The sequence below is a fragment of the Cibotium barometz genome, chromosome 62, assembly GCF_041138505.1.
Source record: "Cibotium barometz isolate CiBa-2024 chromosome 62, ASM4113850v1, whole genome shotgun sequence".
Lineage (NCBI taxonomy): Eukaryota > Viridiplantae > Streptophyta > Polypodiopsida > Cyatheales > Cibotiaceae > Cibotium > Cibotium barometz.
Window position 1 is genome coordinate 3,784,280 of NC_141107.1, and position 27,228 is coordinate 3,811,507.

General features: G+C 39.1%; 1 protein-coding gene across 1 annotated transcript; it reads left to right on the forward strand.

Moving 5' to 3' along the window:
• The first annotated feature begins 322 nt into the window (after positions 1-322).
• On the forward strand, positions 323-26,935 carry LOC147604032 (uncharacterized). Its single transcript, XM_086795289.1, has 3 exons — positions 323-1,173; positions 26,393-26,531; positions 26,789-26,935. Exons 1-3 carry the CDS (start codon positions 323-325, stop codon positions 26,933-26,935), a joined length of 1,137 nt encoding a protein of 378 aa, XP_086651415.1.
• Positions 26,936-27,228: the final 293 nt, after the last annotated feature.

Consider the following 27,228-nt stretch of genomic DNA (forward strand, 5'->3'; position numbering starts at 1 on the left):
TGCAGAAATCCGAGATAGCGGTGTGCCGCAATTGCTCCACAGTCGTTCGATTCAGCAACTTCCTGTAAGAGACCTTATTGAAATTTTTTTAAAATATATTTAAAAAATATAAATTTCATCTCTTTTGACCCAAATGAGATCCGTCGGTTTAGTGAACAGAACCGACACAATCAGCGGGCGATTGACTATATGTATTCTGAATTATTAACCTATTTTTTCTTATTTATTATGTAGTGAAATGTCAAAAATGAAAAAAAGAGCAAGAGAATCAACGACTGGAAAATTTACAAATTCAACTATTGAAAGCCATGAAGTTTCAAGCATGGAACCTAAGAAAAATCGTGGAAGACCAAAGAAGTTATCTAATGAAGATGCAATGTTAGATCAATCCAATGTCAGCTTGAAAGTACTTGAGCTAAGTGTGACTATATCATTAGGTGGTAGTGACATTGATGAAGCATTACTAAATAATCTTCATGATTTTATCACTAAAGAATGCCTTGCTGGTAGTTGCTCATTGGAAAGAGGAGGCACAGTTTTCCATTTACACTATCAAATGGTCATTAGAATTCATGCAAAGTCAATAATTGCAGTAAATAAGCTCATCAAAAAGTATCTTGGATGGGATAAGAATAATCCCATTGGTGGCATTGTAATGTGTAGAGCATTAAGACAGAAAAACATGCACACATTTCATGGTATGATAGGCTATTGTATGAAAGATATTGATAAGCCTCATTATAAAAATGTGTCACATAATATTAGTGCTGAAGATATTACAAAGGGAATAGAAATTTACATGCAATATGGTGCAGATGATTTGAAGAACAAAGTTTGTCTTACTCCAACAAACATTTTTGATAGAGCATTGATGTTTTGGAAGTTCTATTTAAAGCATCCTTTAGGCAATAATTTCTGCACCACCATTCATAAAATGATCAAGACAGGAAAGTACTACCCATCTTCTAATTGGATAACACCATATCAAGGAAGAGGAATGGAGCTTCAAAAAGTTGATGCTTTATGGAGGACAATGGTATACCCATCTAACACAACAATGAAAGATATCTTTGACATTTTTATTAATAAACAAAATTTCGATGCTTCACATCCAAGATTAGATTGGTTCATGAATAGATGGAAAAGAAATGAGAATGAAGTTGACGATTTAAGGTATGCCTTTAATGAAGATGAAATAGTAGAGAATTTATATAAAACAAATAAGCAAACAATTGAAATAATGGAGGAAGAGCAAACACATAGACCGGGTAAAGAAATTGAGAAAGATAAAGACATTCCAATTGATATTGAAGTTGATGATAGTGACAATGAGGAGAACATCCACAAGCTAGAATATATTCCTTTATTCCAAAAAAAGAATATTAGTATTGTAATCACTTGAAAGATCAATAAATGATATTTTTATTATGTTTTTCTCAAATGTGAATCCATAGGAATTTTTGTCTTGAAAAATAAAAAATGTCTATGGTTTTCTTTTTGTCGTCCTCTTTTTAAAAGTAGAGTTATAATTTTATCCGAATAGTAGAGTGAATAGTATGTAGTGAATAGTAAATAGCCATGACACATTACATTATATTTTGTAATTGAACCGCATAAAATAATAATTTGAAGAGCCAAAAATGCTCAGATTTTGCTAGTGTAGAACCATCTTCGTGCCTTTTTATTTCACAAATTATGGGGTCATTAGGAACTCATACTCAAAAGCATGTAGACACAGTCACCTATGCAACTACAACAAACCTAGGGGTAAAGCCTTAAGCGAACCATGGGAACAAGTCTACACACACAAGGCTAAAGTTGATGACATTCTTAGGGACCCCTCATTTGTAGACTACATGCGAAACGTAATTATACCTCACCATGAGACGACAACATAACCTAATCTAGAGAACAATAGAGGGGTTGGTGGCCATACCCCCATTGTTGTGAACCCTGTATTGTTATCTCATGAAGCAACCCATGGTGGACTTGGAATAGGAAGAGGTGCAGCAGCTTCAAGAAGAGTGATGCCGGGGACTTTACTAGGAGGAATTATTAGACCACCCCTAAATTTAGCAGTCGACACCCATAATGATCTATTAAGGATGGCTAAAGAGATACATAGGGGGCTTGCTAGGGAGTTGGATATAGCTCTTCCACCTCCAAGAGTTTCACAAGCTAAACCATAACATGTGGCAAAACTCATGCAAAAGTTCACAAAGTGATGGCAATGCCATACAACACCTCAAAATTTTTGAATAAGTGTGTGAAACCTATGGACGTTTGAGCTTCCAAATGAAAATACATGCCTTTTCATGGTATCGATCTCTTAAGCTTAAGGATAAAGTTGATTTCACTAGGCTTCAAAATGTATTTATACAAGTTCTGCATGAAGCGGTGTCAAATGGATCCTAATAGCTCAACTATACAACATCACATAAGAAGAACATGAAACCGATGAGAGATTATGTCTCTCGATTAAAGAATCTCAACTCTAGGTGTAAACCTAGATAAATATTAACTAATGAAAAATTATTACCTAACTTCCAAAAGAAGGGTACAAGATTCTAAGATACATGATTATCTATTGATTGCCAAGCCAATAATGCTTTGACGAAAACTAGCCATCTATTTTGAGGATAACATGTTGGAATTACCCCAATTAGATGATTCCTCCTCCACAATCTCCATTGCTCTTTGCAAGCATAGCAACTTAGAAAAGGTGGGGAAAATAGATAAAAAATCTTATCGTTGATGAGATCATCACCGCATTGATACATAAACTAGGGCTAAAGCAAACCAGGAAAAGTCCAATGAACTAGCACCTCTATCCAAGGAGAGAGTTGGTTTGGTGCTCAATTTGTAGGTAGAACCATATAAGTATAGAATGCCCACATCTAAGGCCTTGACCTTTGATGTATTGTGCACATTGTATGTGCACAATACATCAATTTGTAGGTATAACAATACAAGTATAGAATGTCCACATCTAAGGCCTTGACCTTTGATGTATTGTTCACATTGTATGCAATTAGGAATCATGATACCAATATATGCATCGTACCCATGGCCACAACAATCATGATGCCAGTATGTGCATTGTATGTAGTTTTAGGAATCATGATGCCAGTATGTGCATTGTATGTAATTAGGAATCATGATACTAGTATGTGCATCGTACCCATGCCACAACAATCATCGTAATTTCCACAAGTGCCTGTAGCACCCCCTGTCCATGGGAATGTTCAAGGAGCTCATGTAGCTAATGTGCAAAACCACAAGTGCCTACTACTACAGGGGGTGCTATAAGCACCCCCTATCCATGAGAATGTTCAAGGAACTCATGTAGCTAATGTGAAAAACCAATCTAGGGGAATGTATAGATTACCTAACATACCTATACCATTGCCAGTATTTCCACCATAACCACTTAAATCGGCGCTAGTCAAGCAAGTGGTTTTTTGGATGATAGAGACTACTATAGGGAGCTGATTATGAATTTTCATTACCTTGAAGCTCTAGAGATCAGTCTTGAATATTACATCATGCAAGGAGGGACACAAGTGCCTATGTTTCAAACCATATCATAATGGAAAGAGAGGGATTGAATGCTATGTTGAGGAGAGCCCCATTGTAGTGCCACCACTACTAAGGTCCTCATTGTGTCACTGCATGATTAGGGCCAACAACCTCTGCTAAAATGCTGATAACCCTAGTGCAAGCTATGTAAAATGTGGAATAGATCACCTCTTTAAGGATTATCCTTATAGAACAAACAGCAAAGCATCCACCTTTGCCAACCCTTCCATAGGAATCAGAATGATGAGTGTGTTATTCACATTGGTAATTGTACCTCTTAAGGACTTAACACAAGCACGAATAGGAATTCTACAAAGGGATCACTCTATGAATCCTTCTTTAAACTTGGCACACAAGGTTGGAAGAAGGAGAAGAGCGAGGAAGGTAGGAAGAGGTGAATCATTAGTGACTATATAGGACATGTCTTATGAGGGGACTATCAAAACCATATCCACATAGTCTAGCCATGAGAAACCACAATGGTAGGAAAGAAAGGGTAAAATTGGCATGGGGAATAGAGCTAATGCCAACAAATTGGATAATACCCTAATGTGCAACTAGATATTAAAAAATTAGAGGTGGCATGAGCCATAGTCCAAGAGAGTCAAGAAAAATTTGATGACAGACTAAGAGCCAGTCGGCAGGCTACAGAGACAATCTATCCAAAACTGAAGAAATAATAAGGAAAACTAAGAGAACTTGTAGACCCTTGTTGGAACAAATTGAGGAAGTGTATGATTCTGAGTTTGATATGGAGGAGGATTTTTTCAATTATATGTTAAGGGGGTTAACCTTTTTCTATGGAATCAACCATTTATGAACAAGTATCCTTGGAATTTGATGATTACTTGAACTATTCACCAAGATATGTAGCAAGACTTATGGCCTTCCTTTCTTCAAAATTTGATGATTAATTGAACCATTTACCTAGATATTGTTGGATAAATGTAATCCCAACTCCTTAGTCCAATTTAATGTGTGGTTGTTAGGCTAGTGGTCAGTGGTGGTTGGTGAGTAAAGCCTACAAATGGTTGGTGCATGTTGTTCATGCAACTCATGCAACTAAAAATAGGGTAGAGGAGTCTCTAAATAAGGTACAAGTCGTGATCAAGTGATTATGTAAGTTTGGCTCATGCCTAATTCTAATTAGTGTCTTCTTGTGTTAATCTCAAAGCAATTTTCTGCATATACCAGTTTTTGTCTCTCATATTCATGATGTTTTGTACATGCTTTGATCCACCTTGAGTATGTTTTGATCTATCTTCATAGTTGAATTATCATATCCAACATTTTGTATCAGAGCTTGACCCAATTAGGTTTAGTTGATTAGCAAAAACCCTAATCTATCTCTTAATCACCATAGCCAATTTTTCTCTGTTGTTGAAGCAGCACATGCTGTAGATTGCTTCCATGCTTGCATCTGAGGTGATTATATCCCAAGATTTTGATATAGCCTTGTTGCTTTGCTCCCACGCTTGCCCTAAAACGAAGCTCACAGCCCAATTTGATCGCAGCTTCGCGAATTCGTCATCGCCATCAACGCAGCCCGTTTTCTGCTAATCGCATCCATTCGTCGTCGTCTCTACGAATTAGCTAATTCCTTTTAGGTGATTCAAGGCTATCATGTGAGGATTCAGCATACCAAATCTTGAAGTATTTGGTTCACTGGAGCAGCTGTACGCGTCGTTTTTCCAGTCGCTTATTTTCTACCTTTTTTGCTCCAACAACATGGTGATTCTTATTTTGATCTATATTGATGATATTTTTATTATTTAGGCTTAATCATCTATATGAGCAAGTTATCAACATCAAGCATCATATTTCATCATCATAAGCTCCAAATTCCCCGACAAATTCAACAGAACTGGGTTTCATACCTGGCAAATCAAGGTGAAGGGCTACCTCATGAAGAAAATCTGTGGAGTACGGTCAAACCACTTTCTGATGATGAAGCAGGTATTTCTGCTGCAGTTACAAGAGCTACAATGGCTGCACTTCAAGCAAAAGATGAGCAAGCACTTGGTATTATCATTACTGCTTTAGAAGATGATTTTATTCATTATATTGATAATGTTGAGTCAGCTATGGAAGCTTGGGAATTACTAGAACGTACTTTTGGTGCAAAGGCAAAGCATTCCAAGATCAGTTTGAAGATGCAACTCTTTGATTTAACCATGGAGAGTAATGAAAATTTAGCAGCTTTGATTAACAGGTTGAAGAGCTTAATGACACAATTGGTTTATGTTAAATCTCCTGTTTGAGGAAGATGCTATTGCTATCCTACTTAAAAGCTTACCTTCAAGCTTTAGGCAAATTGTGACGGTACTTAAAGAGAAGGAGCCAGTCCCTTCTTTGGAAAGTATCATAAATTCTTTGCAGGAAGAAGACAAGAAGATTACAAAGGATGTGATAGATCCTTATGCATATGCTATTACTACGACATCGGCAAAGAAGAAGTGTACTATTTGTGGTCGTACAAATCATCTTACTAAGGATTGTTTCTCCAAACATCCTTGTGAGTATTGTGGAAAGACGAATCATCCATCCTCAAAGTGCTACCAAAAAGATCAAAAGCTAGCAAAGGCACATGTGGTTGAAGAAGTCAACCAACAGGAAGAAACAAATCTTTGTTCTAGTCTTAGTATAAAAGATGTAGATGATGAGTATGCTTTTTAAATTATGTCATGTATGTGGTTGAGTCAAGACTTATGTTGTTCCAACTTGACGAGTTGTAAAGGAGAGTACACCACCCTATGTTGTTGTCAAGGGGGGACTCTTACTCATTGTGTCAAGGAGGTATGTTAGTCTTGTTCATGTTCTTGTAAGAAGTTGGTCTTAAGGGGGGATTGTTGGATAAATGTAATCCCAACTCCTTAGTCCAATTTAATGTGTGGTTGTTGTTAGTGGTCAGTGGTTGGTGTGTAAAGCCTACAAATGGTTGGTGCATGTTGTTCATGCAACTCATGCAACTAAAATAGGGTAGAGGAGTCTCTAAATAAGGTACAAGTCGTGATCAAGTGATTATGTAAGTTTGGTTCATGCCTAGTCATAATTAGTGTCTTCTTGTGTTAATCTCAAAGCAATTTTCTGCATATACCAGTTTTTGTCTCTCATATTCATGATGTTTTGTACATGCTTTGATCCACCTTGAGTATGTTTTGATCTATCTTCATAGTTGAATTATCATATCCAATAGATATGTAGCAAGACATAGCCTTCTTTTTTCAAAAATTAAGATGCCAATAGATAGGGCCATTACTAAGAGGAATTCAACACTTGTGAATGGATTTGAAAGAATGGGTAAAAGAACGAATCTGATCTAGGTTGAGGTCTAATGATACTCTACCAAGCTATTGAGGAGGATTTGAACATGATCAGAGAAAGAGAGGTGCTATGACAACTTACACAAATTTCAGTGAATCATTTGGGACATTATTACGAGAGTGATAACACAAATGCAACACCACTGGTATTGCATAAGGGTTATCAAGCTCCAACTATCCTAGATGGAGGAGAGGGAGCCAACATCATTACCAAACAATGCTAGGAGAAATGGGGTAAACCGACCTTAGAAAAAACCAAACCTTATTGTAAAAATGGAAAATGGAACAATAACAAAACCCATGGGAGTTTTGTAAAATTTGAGAATTAAGATTTTCTCATTCTGGTTTTGCCATACCTTTGTGGTTATGAACTTTTCTAGCCAACCTTTGCGAAATTTGAGAATTAAGATTTTTTCATTCCAGTTTTGCCATACCTTTATGGTTATGAACTTTTCTAGCCAATCTGACTCATATGACATCATCCTTGAAGACCTTTTAGTAAGGAGGCTTAGGCTGGTGCATGATTGGGCTACAAACCACATATATTTATCAAAGAATTCATAAATCCTTAAGGTTAATTTTCTCTCATGGAAAATGCATCCTATGATGGTGGGTTGTTTGGAAATGATTCTAACACCACCAATGGAGCCATAATAGTATAGCACTACGAGGCACTAAAAAATGCAGAGTTAGGAAAAACGAGGAAGATATGTTATATGCTTATCTTCCCTCAAAATGATTTCTGTCAAAATTGGATGCATCTCTTGGAAATAATAGATGTAATGGGAAAGGTAGGAATGGAATATATTAGGAAAGATCTCAAGAGAGTACAAGTGCAATCGCCAATCTAAGAATGATGAGCCCATTGTTATCAACACTCAACCAGCATGCTAGCATGTCAATCAATGATAGCTATGGTAGCAAATTAGATGAATCCATTAGGAACCATATCTTTGGACATATGGTCCACAAATGGCTAAAGAAGAAATGCTACCAGGCTAGATGACAAGAGGCAACAACGGCTAAGATACATTAAGGCTACTTAGATTCTTGAAGAGAGTTCTCTAGAACTAGGGAGAAGAATTGAGTCAAGCGGTGATGTGGGAGGATGATGAGGCGGTGAGAGGAAGCCTGAACCTAAAATGGAGCTGAAGTTATCTAGATTTGAGAGACTTAGATGGAACAAAAGCTTCGCAAAGACTGAGAACAAAACCAAGGATGATGAGGAACCGGACTTACAACTTACTTAAAGTTCATGAGCACTTCAAGACCTCTCACATTGATGAAGGGAGTGTGGTCCATTTGAGAGCATGATGTTCCAAATATCAATCTCATATCATTGAACCTGTTGAGGTTAAGGAGGTATACATTTCCAACCTTCGAAAGGATCCCAAACGAGTCATGAATCTCATATCATTGAACTCGCTAAGGTTTAAAAGAAAGTAGACATTGCTGACCCTTGGAAGGATCCCAAACTAGTGGACATTACTACCAACCTAACTTTGAAGGAAGAGGAGGAGAGGTTAAAGGAGTATAGGGATTGCTTTACTTTGAAGGAAGAGGAGGAGAGGTTAAAGGAGTATAGGGATTGCTTTACTTAGATCTACAAGGACATGAAAGGTGTGCTGAGGTTAAGGAGGTAGACATTGCAAACCCTAGGAAGGATCCCAAATTAATGTACATTGCTACAAACCTAACTTTAAAGGAAGAGGAGGAATTGTTAGAGCTATTGAAGGACTATAAGGATTGCTTTGCTTGGACCTACAAGGACATAATAGGTGTGTTGCTAGAGTTTATTCAACACAAAATTCCGATCATTGAAGGATCAAGGGCCATGAAGAAGCAATGGCCTTATCAAATGAACCATAAATATTCAATAATTATAAAGGAGAAAATTGATAAACTCATTATTGTGGGGGTCATTTATGAGATTGAGCATATGGATTGGGTATCGCAAATTGTCATAGTGCCAAAAAATCTCAGGGTATGTTGATTGTAAAGGAGGAAATCGATAAACTTATTGTTGTGAAGTTAATTCATGCAATTAAGCATGTGGCTTGGGTATCACAAATTGTCATAGTGCCAAAAAATAATGACAAGCTCAGGGGGTGTGTGGATTTGAAGAAGGTCAATGCGCAGAAATGCAGAGAGATCATTACTCTATACCATACACTGAGCATGTTTTAGAAAGAGTGACAGGGGTGAAAGCTTAATGCTTTTTGAATGGATTTTTAGGATACAATCAAGTATTCATAGTCCCTAAAGATCAGCATAAAACGGCATTCACAACCACATGGGGAAGGTTTACCTAACTATAAAGTCATGCCACAACCACATGGGGAAGGTTTACCTAACTATAAAGTCATGCCACAACCACCACCCACGAATTACAAAGGAGTGTAACAATTCATGGGTTGCATATTGTAGATTCATTGTATTTTACACTGAGATAGCTTGCCCATTATATCAATTAATTGTAGTCTTTAAATGGACTAAGTGTCAGCATAATGAATTGAAAAAGGCATCGATAAGTGCACCTATTCTAAGCCCACCTAATTGGGACTTGATTTTTCATGTCCACATCGATGCCTCCAATTTTGCAATTTGTTGTGTATTGGATTAATCGAGTGAATTCAAGCTAGACTACCTAGTGTGCTTTACGAGCAAATAATTAAATGAGGTAGAAATAAACTACACCACCACTAAGCATGATGGATTGGGAATGGTTTATGTGGTTAAGAAGTACACACATTACTTGCTTGTTGCCAATAAATTTGTGTTTTTTGGAGATCCCCATGCCTTATTTTACCTTGTCAAAAAACCATGCACGACTGGGAAATCACAAGATGGTTGCTCTTATTGATGGAGTTTGATTTTACTACCATAGTTAAGAAGGGAAAACAATATGTATTGGTAGACCATATGTCAAGGTCCAACGAAGAACTTTCCCACCATAGGTGTTGATGATATGAAGTACTAGATTTTGTTTAAACTCAACTTGGTGCTCAAATGGGGCACATAAACTTTTAAGTATCTCACTTATAGATTCCCAATCACGATAAGGCCCTAAACAAATATAGGATGCAACACTTTATTAAATTGGCAGGTTTATTCAAACTTGACTTGGTTCTCGAATGGAGGGCATAAATGTTTGATTGCATCGCTTACAGATTCCCACTGATAAGGCCTTGAAAAAATATAGGATGAAACACTTTATTAAATTGGCAGGCCCTATCAATTAATAGATTAATAGCTAGACAATTATATAAACTAGGAAAAGACTGGAGTATCTAGTTTTGTGCCAAGTTTAAGGGTGGTAGTAAGAGAAAGATGGATGAAAAATGCATTGGATAAAAGAATATGGGACTTGGAAAAGTTAGATGAAACTTGCTATTAGCCATGCATGGTATGGTGGTCACACAAGTGGTGGTTTGACTACAACCTCAAGATGAAGGAGCTGAAAGAAGGAGATATAGTGTTGATGTAAAGGGTTGGGTCAAATAATCATGAAGGCTAGGACCCTTTAGAGTCACAAAGTTGACTCAACAATCTAAAACTGTGAGGGCTAGGAACATTTAGAGAGTCACAGAGTTGTCTCAACAAGGGTTGATATAACAACTGATGGAGTGGAAATGGAAGGCTTCATCAATGGCAGAGCAAACTAAAAGAGTATTACAACCCTTTGACTCTAGATATGCTAGTTCAGTAGCATAAAGAGAAACAAGAAAAAATAGAGAAAGAAAATCTTAAAAAAGAGGCCTAGGAGGAAGCCAAGGCAAGGGAGACCAAAGCCAAATAAAAAATGAAACATCAAACAATTGGAGTACTAGGGTTAGCAGCCTAGGCTATGGTGGATCGAAAGGATCCATGGTGTGTGGTTGAGGGAGATAGAGAGAGAACAAAGCTAGAGAGCTAATGCTACTCAAATTTGCATGACTCAATGAGTGTTTGATATATTAAGACCCTTCACTAAATACATGCTTTATAGGCATAAAGCCTTAACTTTTGACTCAATCAAACTTGGACTAGTTCTTCCCAAGAAGGAAGAATCCTACACACTTGCACACTTGCATAATATCTAATCCTAAGAGGTTGTTCTCACACAAACACACACTAGTACATATTAGTACACTCACAAAGAATGTTCACACACTATGGCTACATGCTACCCTTTGACTTTGGAACCTGTACAATGATAAATATCATGAGAACATGTGTTGTCTCCAACATTCCCCCTATAACATATGTTCTAATGCCTAGGGATTGATATAATGCTAGATACACATATGTTCTATCCAGTGATACATATCTGGATATATTAAACATCTAATGCTCACAGGTTTGATACAAATCCTAGTTGGAGGTTGCTTGTTAAATGTTAGGCTAAGAGATTTTTGGTAGCAAGAGTAGCCTAAAAAACCCAATCTGAGTCAATGATAAGTTTGACCTCTTCTGGTGAAGCCTCCACTTCATCATCTTCTTTTTTATTATCTTTAACAATCAACGCTTTGGTCTTTTGCTTCAAAAAACAATTTTCTTCCTTATGATTCTTCTTACCATAGAATCCACATCCATTATTAGTTTTGTTGGTGAAGCCCTTGGAGAAATTTCTGGTGTTGATGTAGCCCTTTTGCATCTACTTCGTGAAATAAGCCCCCCCCCCTTCATTGTAGTTGGAGCTAGAATTTCTTTGCTTGATCTTTCTTTCCTCCTCTAAGAAAGAAGCTTCAATATCCACCAATTTTGATGTCGGTAGATTTGTAAGAGTGGTAATAATATTACCATACTCTTCATTTGAAAAACTATTGAGTAAGACTAGAATTATGATGTCTTTGTCTATGGTAGCTTTATACTTGCCAATTATGTTAGCATGCTTTTCATTGAGTTTAAATGTAAGGAGAGAGAGTCCCCTAGTTTCATTTTTAGCTCAAAAACTTTATCGATAGCTAAATTTGGAGCACTTTCCTTGTGCACCAAACACAGTTTCAAGATGTACCTAAGCCTCATGTGATGTATCACACCCATCAATATGATGGATGGATGAGTCACTTAATCCTAAGGCTATGATAGCAAGGGCCTTCTCATAATCAACTAGTCAAGTAACTTCTCGTAATCAACTAGTCAAGTAACTTCTCCTTCCCGTGTTGTTGACTTTTTATCTTCTTTGTTTGCCACATTCCATATCCCTCTTCTCATAAGGGTGAATTTGACCTTCGTCTGCCAAAGTGTAGAAACCTTCTTTTTCAAATTTATCAATTTTTACTTGAGTTCCCATTATTAATGAATGAGGATAGGTCTTACTCTTTATAGGTTAAGAGTATTGTCTAAATCCAGTTACAAAATTTTAGATCACTTCACACAATTTTCCCCCTTGATCAAAAATCCAGTAAAAATGCTAATGACTGATGGGAGTATTAGCATTGATAGCCAGTGTCTATCTCGTTTATATTAAAAGCATAAATGTACACTGAAATAACGTATCCCAAAAACTCCTTCAAAATTGATTGTGAAGCTCAATAAAAGAAGCTTTAAGCTAAATGAGGTTTTTTTTAAAGCTTAGCATGTGAACACCCTCCTATTGTTTCCTTTTTTTCCTTCTTTAATAACTAAAAGCTTAAAATAAGACCTTATCTAGAATCTTTTGCTTGCTTTTCCATCGCCTTGGCACTCTGCACAAAAGGCATTGACAACCACATAAAAGGACTTGGTCGATGAGATTGGGTGTTAACAAAGCTGGTGGTGACGAGATAGGACGCGAAGGACCAACGTTGAAGAGGTTGCTGAAGGAGGTGGAGATACTGCAATCATCAAATGATGAGGCTTGTGATTATGATTATAGCACAAATGAGTGATATGGAAAAGCCAGTATAGGTTACAGGCAGGTGCAGAGCTGAAGAAGTAGGTTTGGATGGGTGGCATGAATAAAGGATGTGTGCATGTAGCAGCTACCATTTTAACCTTTGCCCAAAGTAGCATTATTTTCAACCTCTCATGGTAGTGACGCTCTATGACACTAGAATATACCCCTAACTTAGAGTTGTCAAGGGAGGCAATGGTGGCTCTGCTCCTGTTGGAATTAGGGTTAGGGTTGCAACAATGCACACACATAAGATTGAGAAGCTTGAGAGCACACAAACTCACTAGATTAGAATTAACAAATGTGTGCCATATACAAAAGATAAGTACACACCCCAAAATGAGATAAGAGGGTGTACATACACATGGGGGAAAAAACCTCCTAGTGAGGGAAAAAGTGCCCCTATTGCGGTCCTAAGTATGTTCACACACATCACTACCATATAATGCTACAAATCCCCCCTCGAGTGATGATGTGAACATGTACAAGATATGGCCAATCAATCTTGAAAAGATAGTAAGCCCAAAGCTTTACGAAAAGCTTTGAACTTTTTGTGAGGAAGAGCCTTCGTGAAATAAATCTACCATGTTGTCATGTGTAGGCACATAGACCAAGCTGATCTTTGCTGTTTGGGAGAGAGTCTTTTCCTGACATAGTGGTAATGCCTCAACATGCTTAGTGCATGCATGAAACACTGAGTTCCTCGCAACTTCTAATGCGCTTTAGCTATAAGTGAAAATCGTAGTGCTAGACGACTGTCCAACAGCTGTTCTATACTCAACTTCATTACTGGAAGCGGCCACTGTAGGCTACTTCTGAGCCATGATATACATGAATCACTAAGGCGAAAGCAAAACCCACTAGTGGACACTCATGTATCATAACATCCAGCCTAATATGAATCACTGAAAGCATGCAGTTGTGACTGACCCCTCTTTGGATAAAATAATCTAAAATATTGAGTGCCCCGTAAATAGAAGAAAACTCGCTTAACAGCCTGCCAATGCTTCATACCTGGGCTATGTATAAATCTGCTAAACTGTGAGACTACATACTGTATATCTGGCCTCGTATTGCACACATAAAGAAGGGATCCAAAAGCCTGCTAATGCAAACTAGAATCAAAAGAACCTCCTACATCTTGAAGACTAAGCCGAGTACCTAGTCTCCATAGGTGTAGCCATAGGTTTACAATCTTCAAGATTAAACCTCTTCAATAGCTTTTGTATATATTTAGACTGCAGCATAACAATGCCATCATTGCGCTACATAAACTAAATCCTCAAATAGTAATGCAAGGGCCCCAAATCTAACATCTCAAACGATGACTGCAAATCAGCCTTAAAGGCTGAAATCTGATCTATATCGGGTCCCGTGAGAGCAGCATGTCATCAACGTATAGAACGATGACCAAAAATGTGTCCTTACTCCTCTTCACATACAGGGTACTCTCTGTTGGACTGTTACAAAAATAATTTGCAACCAAGTATGCATGAATCTTCTCATAGCATGCTCTAGGAGCATGCTCTAGGAGCCTACTTATGGCCATAAAGAGCCTTTTTCAACCTGCATAATTTAGACTCTCCTCCTTTCTCAGCAAAACCAGGAGGTTGCAATACATACACCTCCTCATGTAAATCACCATTCAAGAATGCAATCTTAATGTCCAACTGATGTACATTCCACCCATGATGTGCTGCCAAAGCAATGAGACACCTAATGGTAGTCATACTAGATGTGGGTGCAAAGGTCTCATCATAATCAATGCCCTTTTGCTGGGCATACCCCTTTGCAACAACAAGTCTGGCTTTGTAGCGATCAATGCTACCATATACTTTGTGTTTTAACTTTTAAACCCACTTAGTACCAATGGCCTTCTTACCATGAGGTAGATCTGTCAAATACCAGGTGTCATTCTTAAGTATAGAGCTATACTCATCCTGCATAGCATGCATCCAATGATCATCATCATGTGCTTCCTCAAAGGAAACAAGTTCCTTCTCATTACATAAAGTAAAAATGAGAACATGGTCCACATAAGATTTATCTGCATGATGAGAACCTGCACGAGTTCTGCTATAGTGTTAAAACCCTAAGATCTCTCTAGATAATTGTTATGCATAAACATGTATAAATCAGGTATAAACTCAACCACCCAACCACCCCCGAGCCCAAGGGGATGCACACATGAATTATAAATGAAATACATCATACCTCTACCTTGATGTCCCATACCATCAAGAGGTATAACTCCAATCCAATAGCATGTAGCTATAGTGTGAAATGGTAGATGAGTAGATATAGACCTCTACACAAGAGACCATAGCATAAGCCTCCAAGCCCCCAAGCCTCCTTGAGTGTGCCCCATGCCCCTATTATATATAGGAGGGCCCTCAAGTGACTCTTGACTTTCCATTCCCCATGTGTGACCCTTGGATGCCTAACCCTTACCTTAATCCTTAAGGTTAGTCCTAACAACCCATGCTCCACTAGAGCTTGTTCCCATGCTCCCATGCAAGCCTAATGTGGGTTAGCCTCCTAGTATATGCACACATAATGTGTATATAACATAGCACACATAATGTACATATAACATACTTCCCCTCTCTCAAACCATTGCACTCTTGCAATGAAAAGAAGGAGAACTGCGCTGAACAATCTCAACCGACTCCCAAGTCGAATCCTCTATTTTCCTATCTTTCCACCTAATTTTAACCTCAGGGATAGTCAACTACAAAGTTTCCTTTCCCTGAATTCATGTACCTTATCAGGTTCATGTGGACATAGGATAAATCTTCAACTTCAACGAGTTCTTGAGGAGTAACTGTGTTATCCTCACCTCCCAGTTTTCCTTTCAATCTTTTGATATGAAAGACTGGATGAACTCTAACATGTGGAGGTAGTTTTAAGTTCAAACGCAACCGTGCCAATCCGATGTATAACTCGAAAATGGACCACAATATCTAGGAGATAAATTCGAGCATTTTTCTATTGACAAAGTCTGAGAATCTTTAGGAACATTAAAATAAACCAACACTCCTGGTTCAAAAGATCGAGATGAGCGTCCCCTATCAGCATAAAATCGTTCCCTATCTTGAGCACTCCTCTCCTGATAGAATCCCGAGCTTCGGTCAGCATTTCCTACATATCACGCAAGAAATCCCTTGATGCATCAAGCTCGATGTCCTTATTAAGACTGACATCAATAGGTGCCTTGGGTTGATACCCATACATAAGTATGCACGGACTAAAAACCAATAGCCGTATATTTAAAACTGTTATAGGCAAATTCCATCATTGGAAGATATTTTTTCCAATATGATGATTTTCTAGAGACATATGCACGAAGCATATACACTATAATCTGATTCATACGCTCTGTTTGCCCATCAGACTGGGGATGATCAGAGCAATTCACATTCAAAGTAACTTCCTCATTGTAAACCATTCGGAATAAAGTAGGAAAACATGGCATTATAACAACAGAAACCAGGGATTCATCGGCGCCACGACATACCCACATCTGCATATGGAATAATCGATGTCCCGAGTTACCCATATCAACATAGAGAGTCATCAGTGTCTCGATGAGTCACATATGTCCATCCGTAAACAATCAGGTTGACTATAATCACATATGTCCATCCGTAAACAATCAGGTTGACTATATAAATCACTTGAAGTACGGAACTAGAGAAAGAAATGCTAACAAAGAAGAAATCCAAATTTCCTTATCCGAACACAACAAGATAAACTTGCTTGAACTCTTAAGAAAGAGATTTCAACAAGTGAAAATGCCGACGAGATTACCCTCATCAAAACATGCAAGCTATAGATGAAAGAAGTTTATCTAGAGAATGCCCACACTATAACTTCTAATGAATTCAAAAAATAAGATTGTCTTTGAATGGTCAACATACTAAGTAATGTAAGCAAAGCAACAATCTTGAGCCCAAATTATCCCATAAGATAATATATGTGAGGGATCACTAGCGTCCCGTTTTGATTCTCTACAGAACTCTATTTTTGGAAGTGCAGGAAGGGAGATTGGTTGTGTAGACACTGTGTGTACTGCAAAGAGGTCTTAAAGTTGCCATTGGGTATATATATATAAATTGAGGTCACTGGTTGTGACAGTTTGGGTGCAGTACAGTACTACTGGCAAAGAATACAGCAGTTTGTGCAGGTCAAGCAAGAGCTGTTTTTGGTGAGCTTGTGTTGCAGACAAGATGTCTAATAATAGAATTATTGCAAAAAACTTGACAAGAACAACTTCCATTCTTGGAGGTTTAGATTAACAAATTTCCTGATGGGAAAAGGCTATTGGGACTATATTGAAGGTGAACATGAGGAGACACCAGAGATACCGGAGATTAATCCAACTATTGCAATCAAGGAGCAAGGAAAGTCATGTATTGGCTTTCTATTAGCATTCATGACACTATGATTGGGCATACACAGGATGCTAAGTCACCCAAGGAGACATGGGACACCTTGGTGAAGCTGTATGAAACTAACACTAAGGCACAAAAGATTTAGTTGAAGAATGAGCTTCATATTGTGGAGAAGAAAAATATGTCGAATGATTATGCCTTAAAGATCAAGGGCATTGTGGAATCCTTTGCATCTATTGGTGTTTCTATGTTAATGAGTGATGATAAGGTGGAAGTATGCCTACGTGGTCTCACGCCTCAATACAAGGCATTCAAGACGTCTATTCAAACTCTAGAGAACATTTCCAACTTTACAGATTTGGTGTCAATGCTGATCATTGAAGAAAAGAGTTTGGGTGAAGACCAGTCTTCACAAAACAAACGCAGTTCAAAGCAATAGGCCTTCTACACAAGTGCAGGTAGAGGACGAGGTAAAGGCTGAGGCCATGGCCAAGGTGGTGGCCGAACAGGTAATCAGAATTATGGTCAGCAACATCAACAATCCTAGGATTCACAACAACAACAACACATAGGTAGAAGAGGCCAGTTTAGAGGCAGGGGGAGTCAAAGAGATATCGTGGTAATTGGCAAAGGCAGCATAATGATACACGAGGCTATTTTTACTGTGGTAAGCCTAGACATGTACAGGCAGATTGCTATAAGAAGCAAAATGACATGCAAAATAAAAAAGTGCAGCAAAATAACTATGCATCCTCTAGCAGAAATAATCAGAGGTTGACATGACAAGTCATGGGTGAGTGGTTCAAGGAAATGAAGAGTCTTGAAAGACCAGGTTTTGTTGAAACAGGGGATGACATTGCTCATCCAATTTTCCCATGTTGGAGATGTGCCATTGTCTATGTAGGACGATAAGGTGAAGTACCTTGCAGATGTACTTCGTGTTCTAAACATTACAAATAATTTGGCTTATGTTGGCCAAATGATTGAGTAGGGTTTGTAGGTCCAGTTTAATCCTGATGGTTGTTATGTATGTAGAAGACTTTAAAGATAAGTGCAGGTTGGTTGCAAAAGGCAACACAGTGGGCAATGTTGCAATGTTTGCAAATGGTTCAGGAGTTGTTGCATATACAAACATTTGGCATAAGAGAATTGGGCATGTAAATGTGCAAAGAATGAAATCTATGCAGACTAAAGAAATTGTGACACAATTACCTAAGTTTAAGGTTGAAGGTATGAAAAAAGTATGTGAAGCATGTCGATTTGGAAAGCAAACAAAGCACATATTTCCACATGACAAAAATGTGAGCAGAAATGTACTAGATGTTGTGCATTCAAATGTATGGGGTCCTATAAAAACTATGTCCATGGTGGGGGGCTAGAGGTATTATGTAACATTCATTGACCACATGAGGAAAGTGTGGGTGTATTTCATGAAGGAAAAGAGTGAGGTTTTCACTCACTTTCAGAATTTCAGAGTGATGAACTGAAAAGTGGAAAGGGAAGCATGTGAAGAGCCTAAGGTCAAATAGAGGGGGAGAGTACTTCTCCAATGAGTTCTCTGATTTCTTGCAGAAGAATGGCATTCAGAGAGTTTACATATAGATACACTCCATAGCAAAATGGACTTGCTGAGCAAAAAAACAAGCACATTGTTGAGATTGCGTGAGCATTGATGGGAGAGAAGAATATGCTGCATATCTATTAGGCTAAGGCTGTACAATGTCTACAGCAGTTTATATCATAAACATGACTCCTATTGCAACCATACATGATGTAACGCCAGAGGAGAAGTTTACTGGCAAGAAACCTGATTTGTCTCATTTGAAAGTTTTTGGATGTATTGCATATGTGCAGGTGTCAAATGAGTTGCGTACCAAGCTGGATGCAAAAGTAGAAAAATGTGTGTTTATTGGGTATTCCCTTGAGCAAAAGGGATATAGATATTATAAATCTGCTACACATGAATTGAGAGTAAGGAGGGATGTTATATTTGATGAGATGAGTAGCTAGTATGTTGCTAAAAAATATGATGGTGGGGATGAATGTGGTCCATAGAATGTAAGTCAGCAATCACAGTCATTGAGTGGACCAACAGAGTCCTCATGCAGTGGTTCTGTTGATAGACCATGGAGTGGCAAGTTGTGTCATAATACCAGTCCTGGAAATATAGTTGGTACATCACATAAAGGTAAAGAGAAAGTGGTTAAGCCCCTTGGTATGCCTGATATTTTTATAGGGCATTCTCTTGTTGATGAAGAGTCTAGTGGCTTAGAGATGAGTCTTGATGAAGAGCTTGGGATTTCAGCAATGAGGACACCTGGTGTAAAGAAGGCTTTGGAAGCCATGAATACAAAGTTACGAAGATCTGGAAGCCATGAATACAAAGTTACGAAGATCTGGAAGAGTCAAAAACCCTGTGCAGAGGTTGACTTACGATGGTTATGCGGCACATCACTATGCGTATATGGAAAAAGTTGTGAAAGTTGTAGAGCCCATATGTTTTAATGAGGCTATTGGAAATGTGTATTGGGAGAAAGCTATGGATGAGGAGATGGATGTATTGTATAGAAATGAGACTTGGGATTTGGTGCCATTGCCTAAAGATAAGAAAGCTATTGGATGTAAGTGGGTGTATAAGGTGAAACATAACAGTGATGGTCGCATAAGCAGGTATAATGCTAGATTGGTAGCCAAAGGATGTGTGCGGACACATGGGATTGATTATGAGGCGATGTTTGCCCCCCGGTTGCAAAGATGGCAATTGTGAGAGCTGTGATTCCGGTGGCTGCAACTAAAGGCTATTTTTTACATTAAATGGATGTAAAAAATGCGTTCTTACATGTGGTGACTTGCAAGAAGAAGTGTATATGGATCAGCCACCTAGTTTTGAGGATACAGGTCACCAGAGTATGTATGTAAACTTCATAAGGCCTTGTATGGGCTGAAGCAAGCTCCACAAGCATGGCATGACAAGATTGCTGAGTATCTTGTCACTATTGGTTTCCATATGGCAAATGCAGATCACTCTTTGTATGTGCACAAGAGTGATAAGGGTATTGTGATCATCACCATCTATGTTGTAGATGATCTTATTATTGGGGGTGACAACTTGGAAGAGATTGAGCATGTAAAAATTCTTCTCAAAAGCAAGGTTGACATGAAGGATTTGGGAGATCTGCACTATTTTTTGGGCATTGAGGTCATTCGCACACCTAATGGTATTTGGTTGTCATAGAGACAGTATGTATTGGACATGGTATCATAGTATGGGATGGCTGATTGCAAGCCAACATTGGTACCATTAGATCAAAATGGCAAGCTCAGTGGATGCAGGTTATGTGTTGGAGGACCCCACTATGTACAAGAAGATTGTGGGGAGTTTGATCTATGTCACAATCAGCAGGCCAAATTTGAGTTACACTATTGGCTTAGAGATCCAGTTTATGCAAGTTTCGTGCAAACCACATCTTGACAGTGTGTGACACACACTTTGGTATTTGAGGGCCACTATTGATTATGCATTGTTTTATGCAGCAGCCAGGTGTACCATTGGAGCTATGTGGGTACACAGATGTAGATTGGGCAGGAAGCATCTTAGATAGGAGATCTACCAGCGGATTTATGTTTTCATTGGGACGTGTTGCTATGACATGGAGTAGCAAGAAGCAACCCACAATTGCCTTGTCGAGTACAGAGGCAGAGTATAGAGGAGTTGCGGTGGCAGCGTGTGAGGTAGCTTGGTTACACAAGCTACTTGTTGATTTAGGGTTGTATGTGGACAGAAAGTTTGTCATATATTGTGACAATCCTAGCAATATACAGTTGGCTAGGAACCCAGTTTTCCATGTGCAGATAAAACACATTGAGGTACATTACTACTTCATCAGGGAGAAAGTCTTGGCAAAGCGACATTGACTTAGCCTACATCAACACATAGGATCAGGTGGCTGATATCTTCACGAAGGCCTTGGGAGCTGAGAAGCTCCGTAGATTTTGAGATATGCTTGGAGTTCATGAGCTGGAGTTGAGCTTGAGGGGGAGTGTTGAGATGTCAATCTCAACATGAGCTGACACTCACGAAGCACCTACATGATCGTTTGACATTTACATCACTGGCAGGTTTGGTAGCTGGCACCGACATATCTTTGCCAAAGATTCTACAACTGGACTACACTAACTAGTCCACACCTATCCACTCGACTTAGCGTGTATACATTATGGACCACTTGTATATACTCTAGTAATAATGTGTGTTAGTCACTTTATCTCCTTTGTAGACCTCTTTTGTTGTGTGAAGAAGAAGAATTTTTAGCCTCTCACCGTGTGTGTTCTCTTCTCTAGGGTTTGTGGTGTCTGTGTACTTGCAAGAGCTCAAGTTCTCTTCTCCTCTGCATCTTTTCAGTTAAGGATAAGTGTGTCTATTTCAAGAATTTGCACCACTTGCATTGCATTAATTGACACAATATCTAGTCATACTTTGCACTCATATGAAACTTGGGAAAAAATAAGACAACCTAAACTCGAGCCAACAAGAGCCAGAATGTAGGGCATATGCTCAAAGCTTTAGGAGTTTTAAATTTTCTGGGTCTATTTTAGGAATTTTGACCCCATGCATTACATTAATTGACAAGATCATCATAATTTTCTCTCGTATATGAAACCTAGGGAAAAATAGAATAACCTAAGCTAGAGCCAACAAGAGCTAGAATTTAGGGCATACACTCAAAGCTTTAGGAGTTTTAAAAGTTTCTATGTCATCCTTTGCCTGGGACGATGTATGTTGTGCTTGCAAGTAAGATGATTAAAGAGATGCTACTAGGAAGAGGATGGATCAGTGCATCAGGATACACCAACAATTGGGCTCACACAATGGCACAACTCCAACGTGAAGGGATGTCCTACATCATGCCACCGTTGGAAGAAAAAAATGACAAATTTTTCCTAGGAAATTCAAAAAGGAGTAACCAGCCTAGTACACATGTTGCTAGCTCCTCAAGAAGATGATAAGGAACATCTTGGAGTACCAAACTAAGAGAAAACTCCAAAGGCAAAATCCTCTCAACAAGGTGGGTCTTCAAGTGTTCCAAGGCAAAACAATGGGTAGTACCGAAGAACTTTTAAGAAGCCAAGGGTACTATATGAAGGACATACATAGTTTTGGATTCCGAAACAACATGGAAAGTGAATAGAGATACAATTGCTAATCAGAAGCCTCTACCTAACAACCAAAGAGAAGACTAACCAATGTCCAGCTAGCACCACAGAAAGTTGTGGTGGTGAATACTAATGAGAAGTTTGGAAGCCCAAGGATACTATCAAAGGAATATCAAAATTTGGATTCCAAAGATAACAAAAGACTGAAGACTGGAATAGGAGAACAAACCCTCGAAAGGGGAAGTTTGATGGTATAGCAGCCCAAACGGTGTCCAACAATGTGATTGAGAAGCCACAAGAACCCATGTCAAGGCCATGAGAACCTTCTAAGAGAAATAATTCACTAGCTTTACAACATGGAGTAAAACAAGGAACCCTAGTGGGCGCTTTCTCCAAGGGCAAGGAAAAAATGGCAGAAACATAAGAACACGATCCTAAATACGAATTACTGCCACAAGAACCTGCCAATAAATTAATGGAGATCTTAGTGAAATGGATGGAACATATACTCCTATGCTCTAATGTGAGGAATCTACTAGGTCTATAACAAAACCAACCATCCACGTCTAGAATAACCTCAAGATATGCTTGGGCACAACCAATGTGCTCAAGAGACATTGCCTCACAAAAGAACTAACATACTAACCCCTTTCAAACCATTTACTGAAAGTGCAGAGAGACAACAAAAGATGATGGGAAGATTGTAGTAAAACATTCCTTTTATGAACACACCATCTTGACACCAATCATCATGGGTTGACCGAGCACCGCATGTCTAGTTTAGCCTAGGATCAATCACACAAAGATGTGAAGGCATGGATCAATCACACAAAGATGAAGCAAGCATGTTCCATTTACTATAGAATGATAGCCTTGATTCTATCATGTGACTCTGTTGCCTATAACAGGTGTTATTTTGTTGCGTGATTGGGCAACGTGATTTCGTTGCCTAGAACAAACATGATTCCATTGCATGTTTGAGCGCGGTGTGATTCCATTGCGTGATTGGGTGGCATGATTTCGTTTGGGGGTGATTCCGTTGCGCGACCTCTTATCATGTTCTTGGTCAACATCATTGTATAGCTTACTATTTACACTCAAAGGGATTTTGGATTTATTATAGAAATTGACCACACTGCTATGATAAACACAATCTACACTCTTTTTTAATCAAAAAATGGGTAATAGCTTGAAACCATATATGACCACAAAAAAAACAAACAAGTTGATTGGGCGTGATTATGCAGTCACACCTCGTGCCTGTAAAAGCATGCTCCTTAAGAATGCTAAAAATGCATTACCCCATTTAGCTATCAAATTGATCTTCCCAATTAACTAATTAAACCATCAATGCTTCAAAAGCACTCCTATGATGAGTAACCATGAATCACACCGTGGTTAGCAACCATGCTGTGATCCAATAGTCATGCCCTAGAAGAAAACCTGCTTAATCACGACACCCAAAATTAGAGCTTGATATAATAAATAGGTTCACATAGGCTCAACCAAGTTTATACCCCCGAGAATGCATCACAAATCCCACCCATGATTTAGCACAATGTCAATCACGACCATGAACTAAAGTCCCTTAGAGAATCCAGAGAATTAAAATATGGGTATATTAGCGGAAAAGAGTCACTCTGACCTGGCTGATTGGATCTTGGTATTGTAAGGTTTATAATCCGCCATGATGACCAAAATAAAACCCTCCTGCACATGGCATAGGGCATGTGCATCTCAATGTCAAACACCTAAACATAAGGAGGAGGGAAGCTAGCTTACAAATCAAGAGGCTAAACTGTTTCTCATTGTTTACAACAAGATGGCATACAACTTTGACTATGCATCCACCCAAGGATAGGACCTCAATAAAGCATAAGGCCAAATGTACTCCATAGAAGACCATAAGTAAAAGATCACATATTTGGGGGATTACATTGACAAGGTGTTGGGGAGCATACTTCTGAGATAAGGAAAAGGTGTAGAACAAAAAGGTGTACTTCCAATAGCACTTTCCATAGTACATGCATATGCTTAATGACGACGGGGATGTCCAGGAAAAAATACGGCACGTAGGGCTCAGTTAGGGTTAAGGGATATGCCAAAAAATTGAGACTACCAAGATCTATGTAGACTATTTGGCCACGTATAATCAGGGTACCAGAAGGGATATGGTAATCACCCTGACAACAAAAAAATGCATGTTTTCGTCACAACACAAAACACTTCGTAAAGGGATGCTTTATGTTATGGCCTACTACACCTCCCAAGAGAACTCCACACATTCACCAATGGTAGAAGCAATAGGCAACAACCATCATAGGGTACTTACCAATGTTTTGAGCTCACGTCCCTTGAGGCTCTCCAAGCTATAGCTTCTAGCAACAACCTCATAGTTGGCTGGTGTGGATGGCATGTCATATGGCATGAACATGTCAAGTTTATCAACATTGTCATCCAGGATGGCCAATTGTTGCAACACTCGACACCAACTACAAAGGTTGAGCACTATGTGATGGAGTTGAAAAAAGTAACTGTCAGCGGGATTAGTGAGCACCACATCTCCTCTAAGTATTCTCATCATCACTAAAGTAGGGTTCGCATCCCTCTCTGTGTTTTGATGTATGAGAGTTAAATCTCCTAAACCGAGGTCTTCTATTAGGTTAATTTCATATTGCAGTAGTGAGACAAAAACAAGGTAACTGTTTAAGGAGGGGCCTGAGGAGTCTCTGGCAAGGAACCTATGTCTAAGGCATGCTCAATAAGTTGGTGTAACTCATCCATTTGCTCATGTCATTGAGGTCATTCCTTGAGGGCTAGCTGCTGCTTCAATTCATGTATCCTTCTATATTTTGCATTGAGGAGCATGGAAATTGTAGCCTCTCTGGCATCCCGAGCAATTGTGAGCTCTGCATACCTTCTCTCTGTTTCTTCTCTTGCAGTTATGTGGGTGGTTACTTGGGCCTAAGGCTTCATTAGTTTCTTGAGATGATCTTCTTCCATTGTTTGGATGCTGGTGAGCTACTGTTTGACATGTCCGAGAACTTTCTGGTGTCTCTCTAGCATCTATTCCATTACCTTGGTCTTTGCACTAATTTTCTCATTGAGCTCCTTTATCTTCTCGGCATGCGCTTTGTTTATATGTTCACACTATGGTCATCACTTTCTGTTGAGCGGCAGCCTTTTCTTCTTTGAGCTCGCTTATCTGTCTACTAGTAAACCCCTCTTCTTTAGCTTAGAAGGTTGCATGAGCTTCCTTTAGTTGGTGTTTGTGTTGTGCTTCCTGAGCTTTGCTATGTTCCACTTCTTTTTGTAGTTGTTCGTTAGCTTGTTCGAACTACGTGCTGAGTCTCATTTTCCTTGTGCCTCATGAGACAATTGTCTTTCTCAGTAGCGTATTATGCTCTTCCAAGGCCCTCATCTTTGCTTCTCGGTCCTCTGCAGCCTTTAAACTCTCAACAACTGTTTCTTTGTGTTTGGCCTCAGTAGCTAACTTTTTTTTTAAGGTTTGCACCTAGCTGTTGGTTGCTTTGATATGTTTCCATAGACTGGCATGCCTATTGTTAGTAGATTTTTTAAGGTTTGCACCTAGCTGTTGGTTGCTTTGATATGTTTCCATAGACCGGCATGCCTATTGTTAGACCGGCATGCCTATTGTTAGTAGATGTGTGGTCATGAGGTGGCATTGCCACACTTGCTACTCCTATGACCATATATCCATGCTAGCGGAGCCTTCTACTTCCTGATTCGAGTTGTAGCAACTAGTCTATTCCTTCCAAACTTTTGTCCAAGTATTCCTTCCAAACTTTCATCCAAGTACGTATCTGCATCTATTTTAGCATTACCAGCTGCTCTAAGAATGAACTTGCACCTTTGAGGGAGTCGAATTCAAGGTGTCTTCATTTATTATGACTGGGACTTTCCTCTTGCCTTTTGCGCTTTTCTGTTTCTTTGGCTTGTTCCTCCAGATGAGGCTCTTAAGGTACTGAGGTTGTTTCCTCGATATCCTTAATAACCTTTGCCTGTAGTAGCTATGCTTGCCCTTCCTTGTCTGTTTGTTCTCCCTTCTCAGCTGATGGGGGCAGATTTGAAAGTATTGTATCATGTAGAGGCGAGAGGTTTTTGAAGACCAAGTGTAACAGGCTAGATGGGGGGGTTTGGAGTATAGATTTTGGTATGTATGGTTCCCCTATCCCCAAAGGTAACTTCTCGGTGAAGCTGATGGTATCTACTCCTGATTTGGCATCAATGGTTGTTGTCACCTCTACAGGGGAACTTCTTGGCCTTCCAAGGCAGCGTTATAGTTGGGACGATGTCTTTGGCCACATCTTCTTCCAGTCTTTGGGTTTCCTCTTCGATCTGTTGCATGGTGACCGACCTCCTCGAGGCTTCTTTAACGCGACCTCTCATATGTTTTGGTTTGTCTTCCTTAGCGCCTTTAGAGATCTCTTTTATGAGCTCTTTGGTGTCTTTGAGGACAGTGTGCCCTAACTGTGGTTCTACTGTTAGCTGTGCAAGATCCACCATCACCTCTTGCTGTTGTGGGACCTGTGAGACATCTTGTTTTGGATGGGCCGTGGGGTATCAGAATGTTGCCTACATGGCTAAGAATCTTGGTGAGGAGGTAGGGGTTGTAAACCTTTGATTGGTGAGATTTTAAGTATTGCCCCATTTCCTTGTGTAGGTACCATGCCCAGTCACTAACTTTAGTAAGGCAATCCCAAGATTTCTGGCGCCAAGGCCAGTAGGATTTCACGTCGTGAAATGTAGATACGTTTCATGTCATGAAATGCTTTCCCGCACTTTCACGCGTTTGTCAGTCGAGCTAATAGAGCGCTTTTTTGAGGAATTTGGAGTGTGATTTCCCTGCCCAATGAATCCAGTATGGTTGTGTTTAAACAAACACAACCAATGGCTCCTT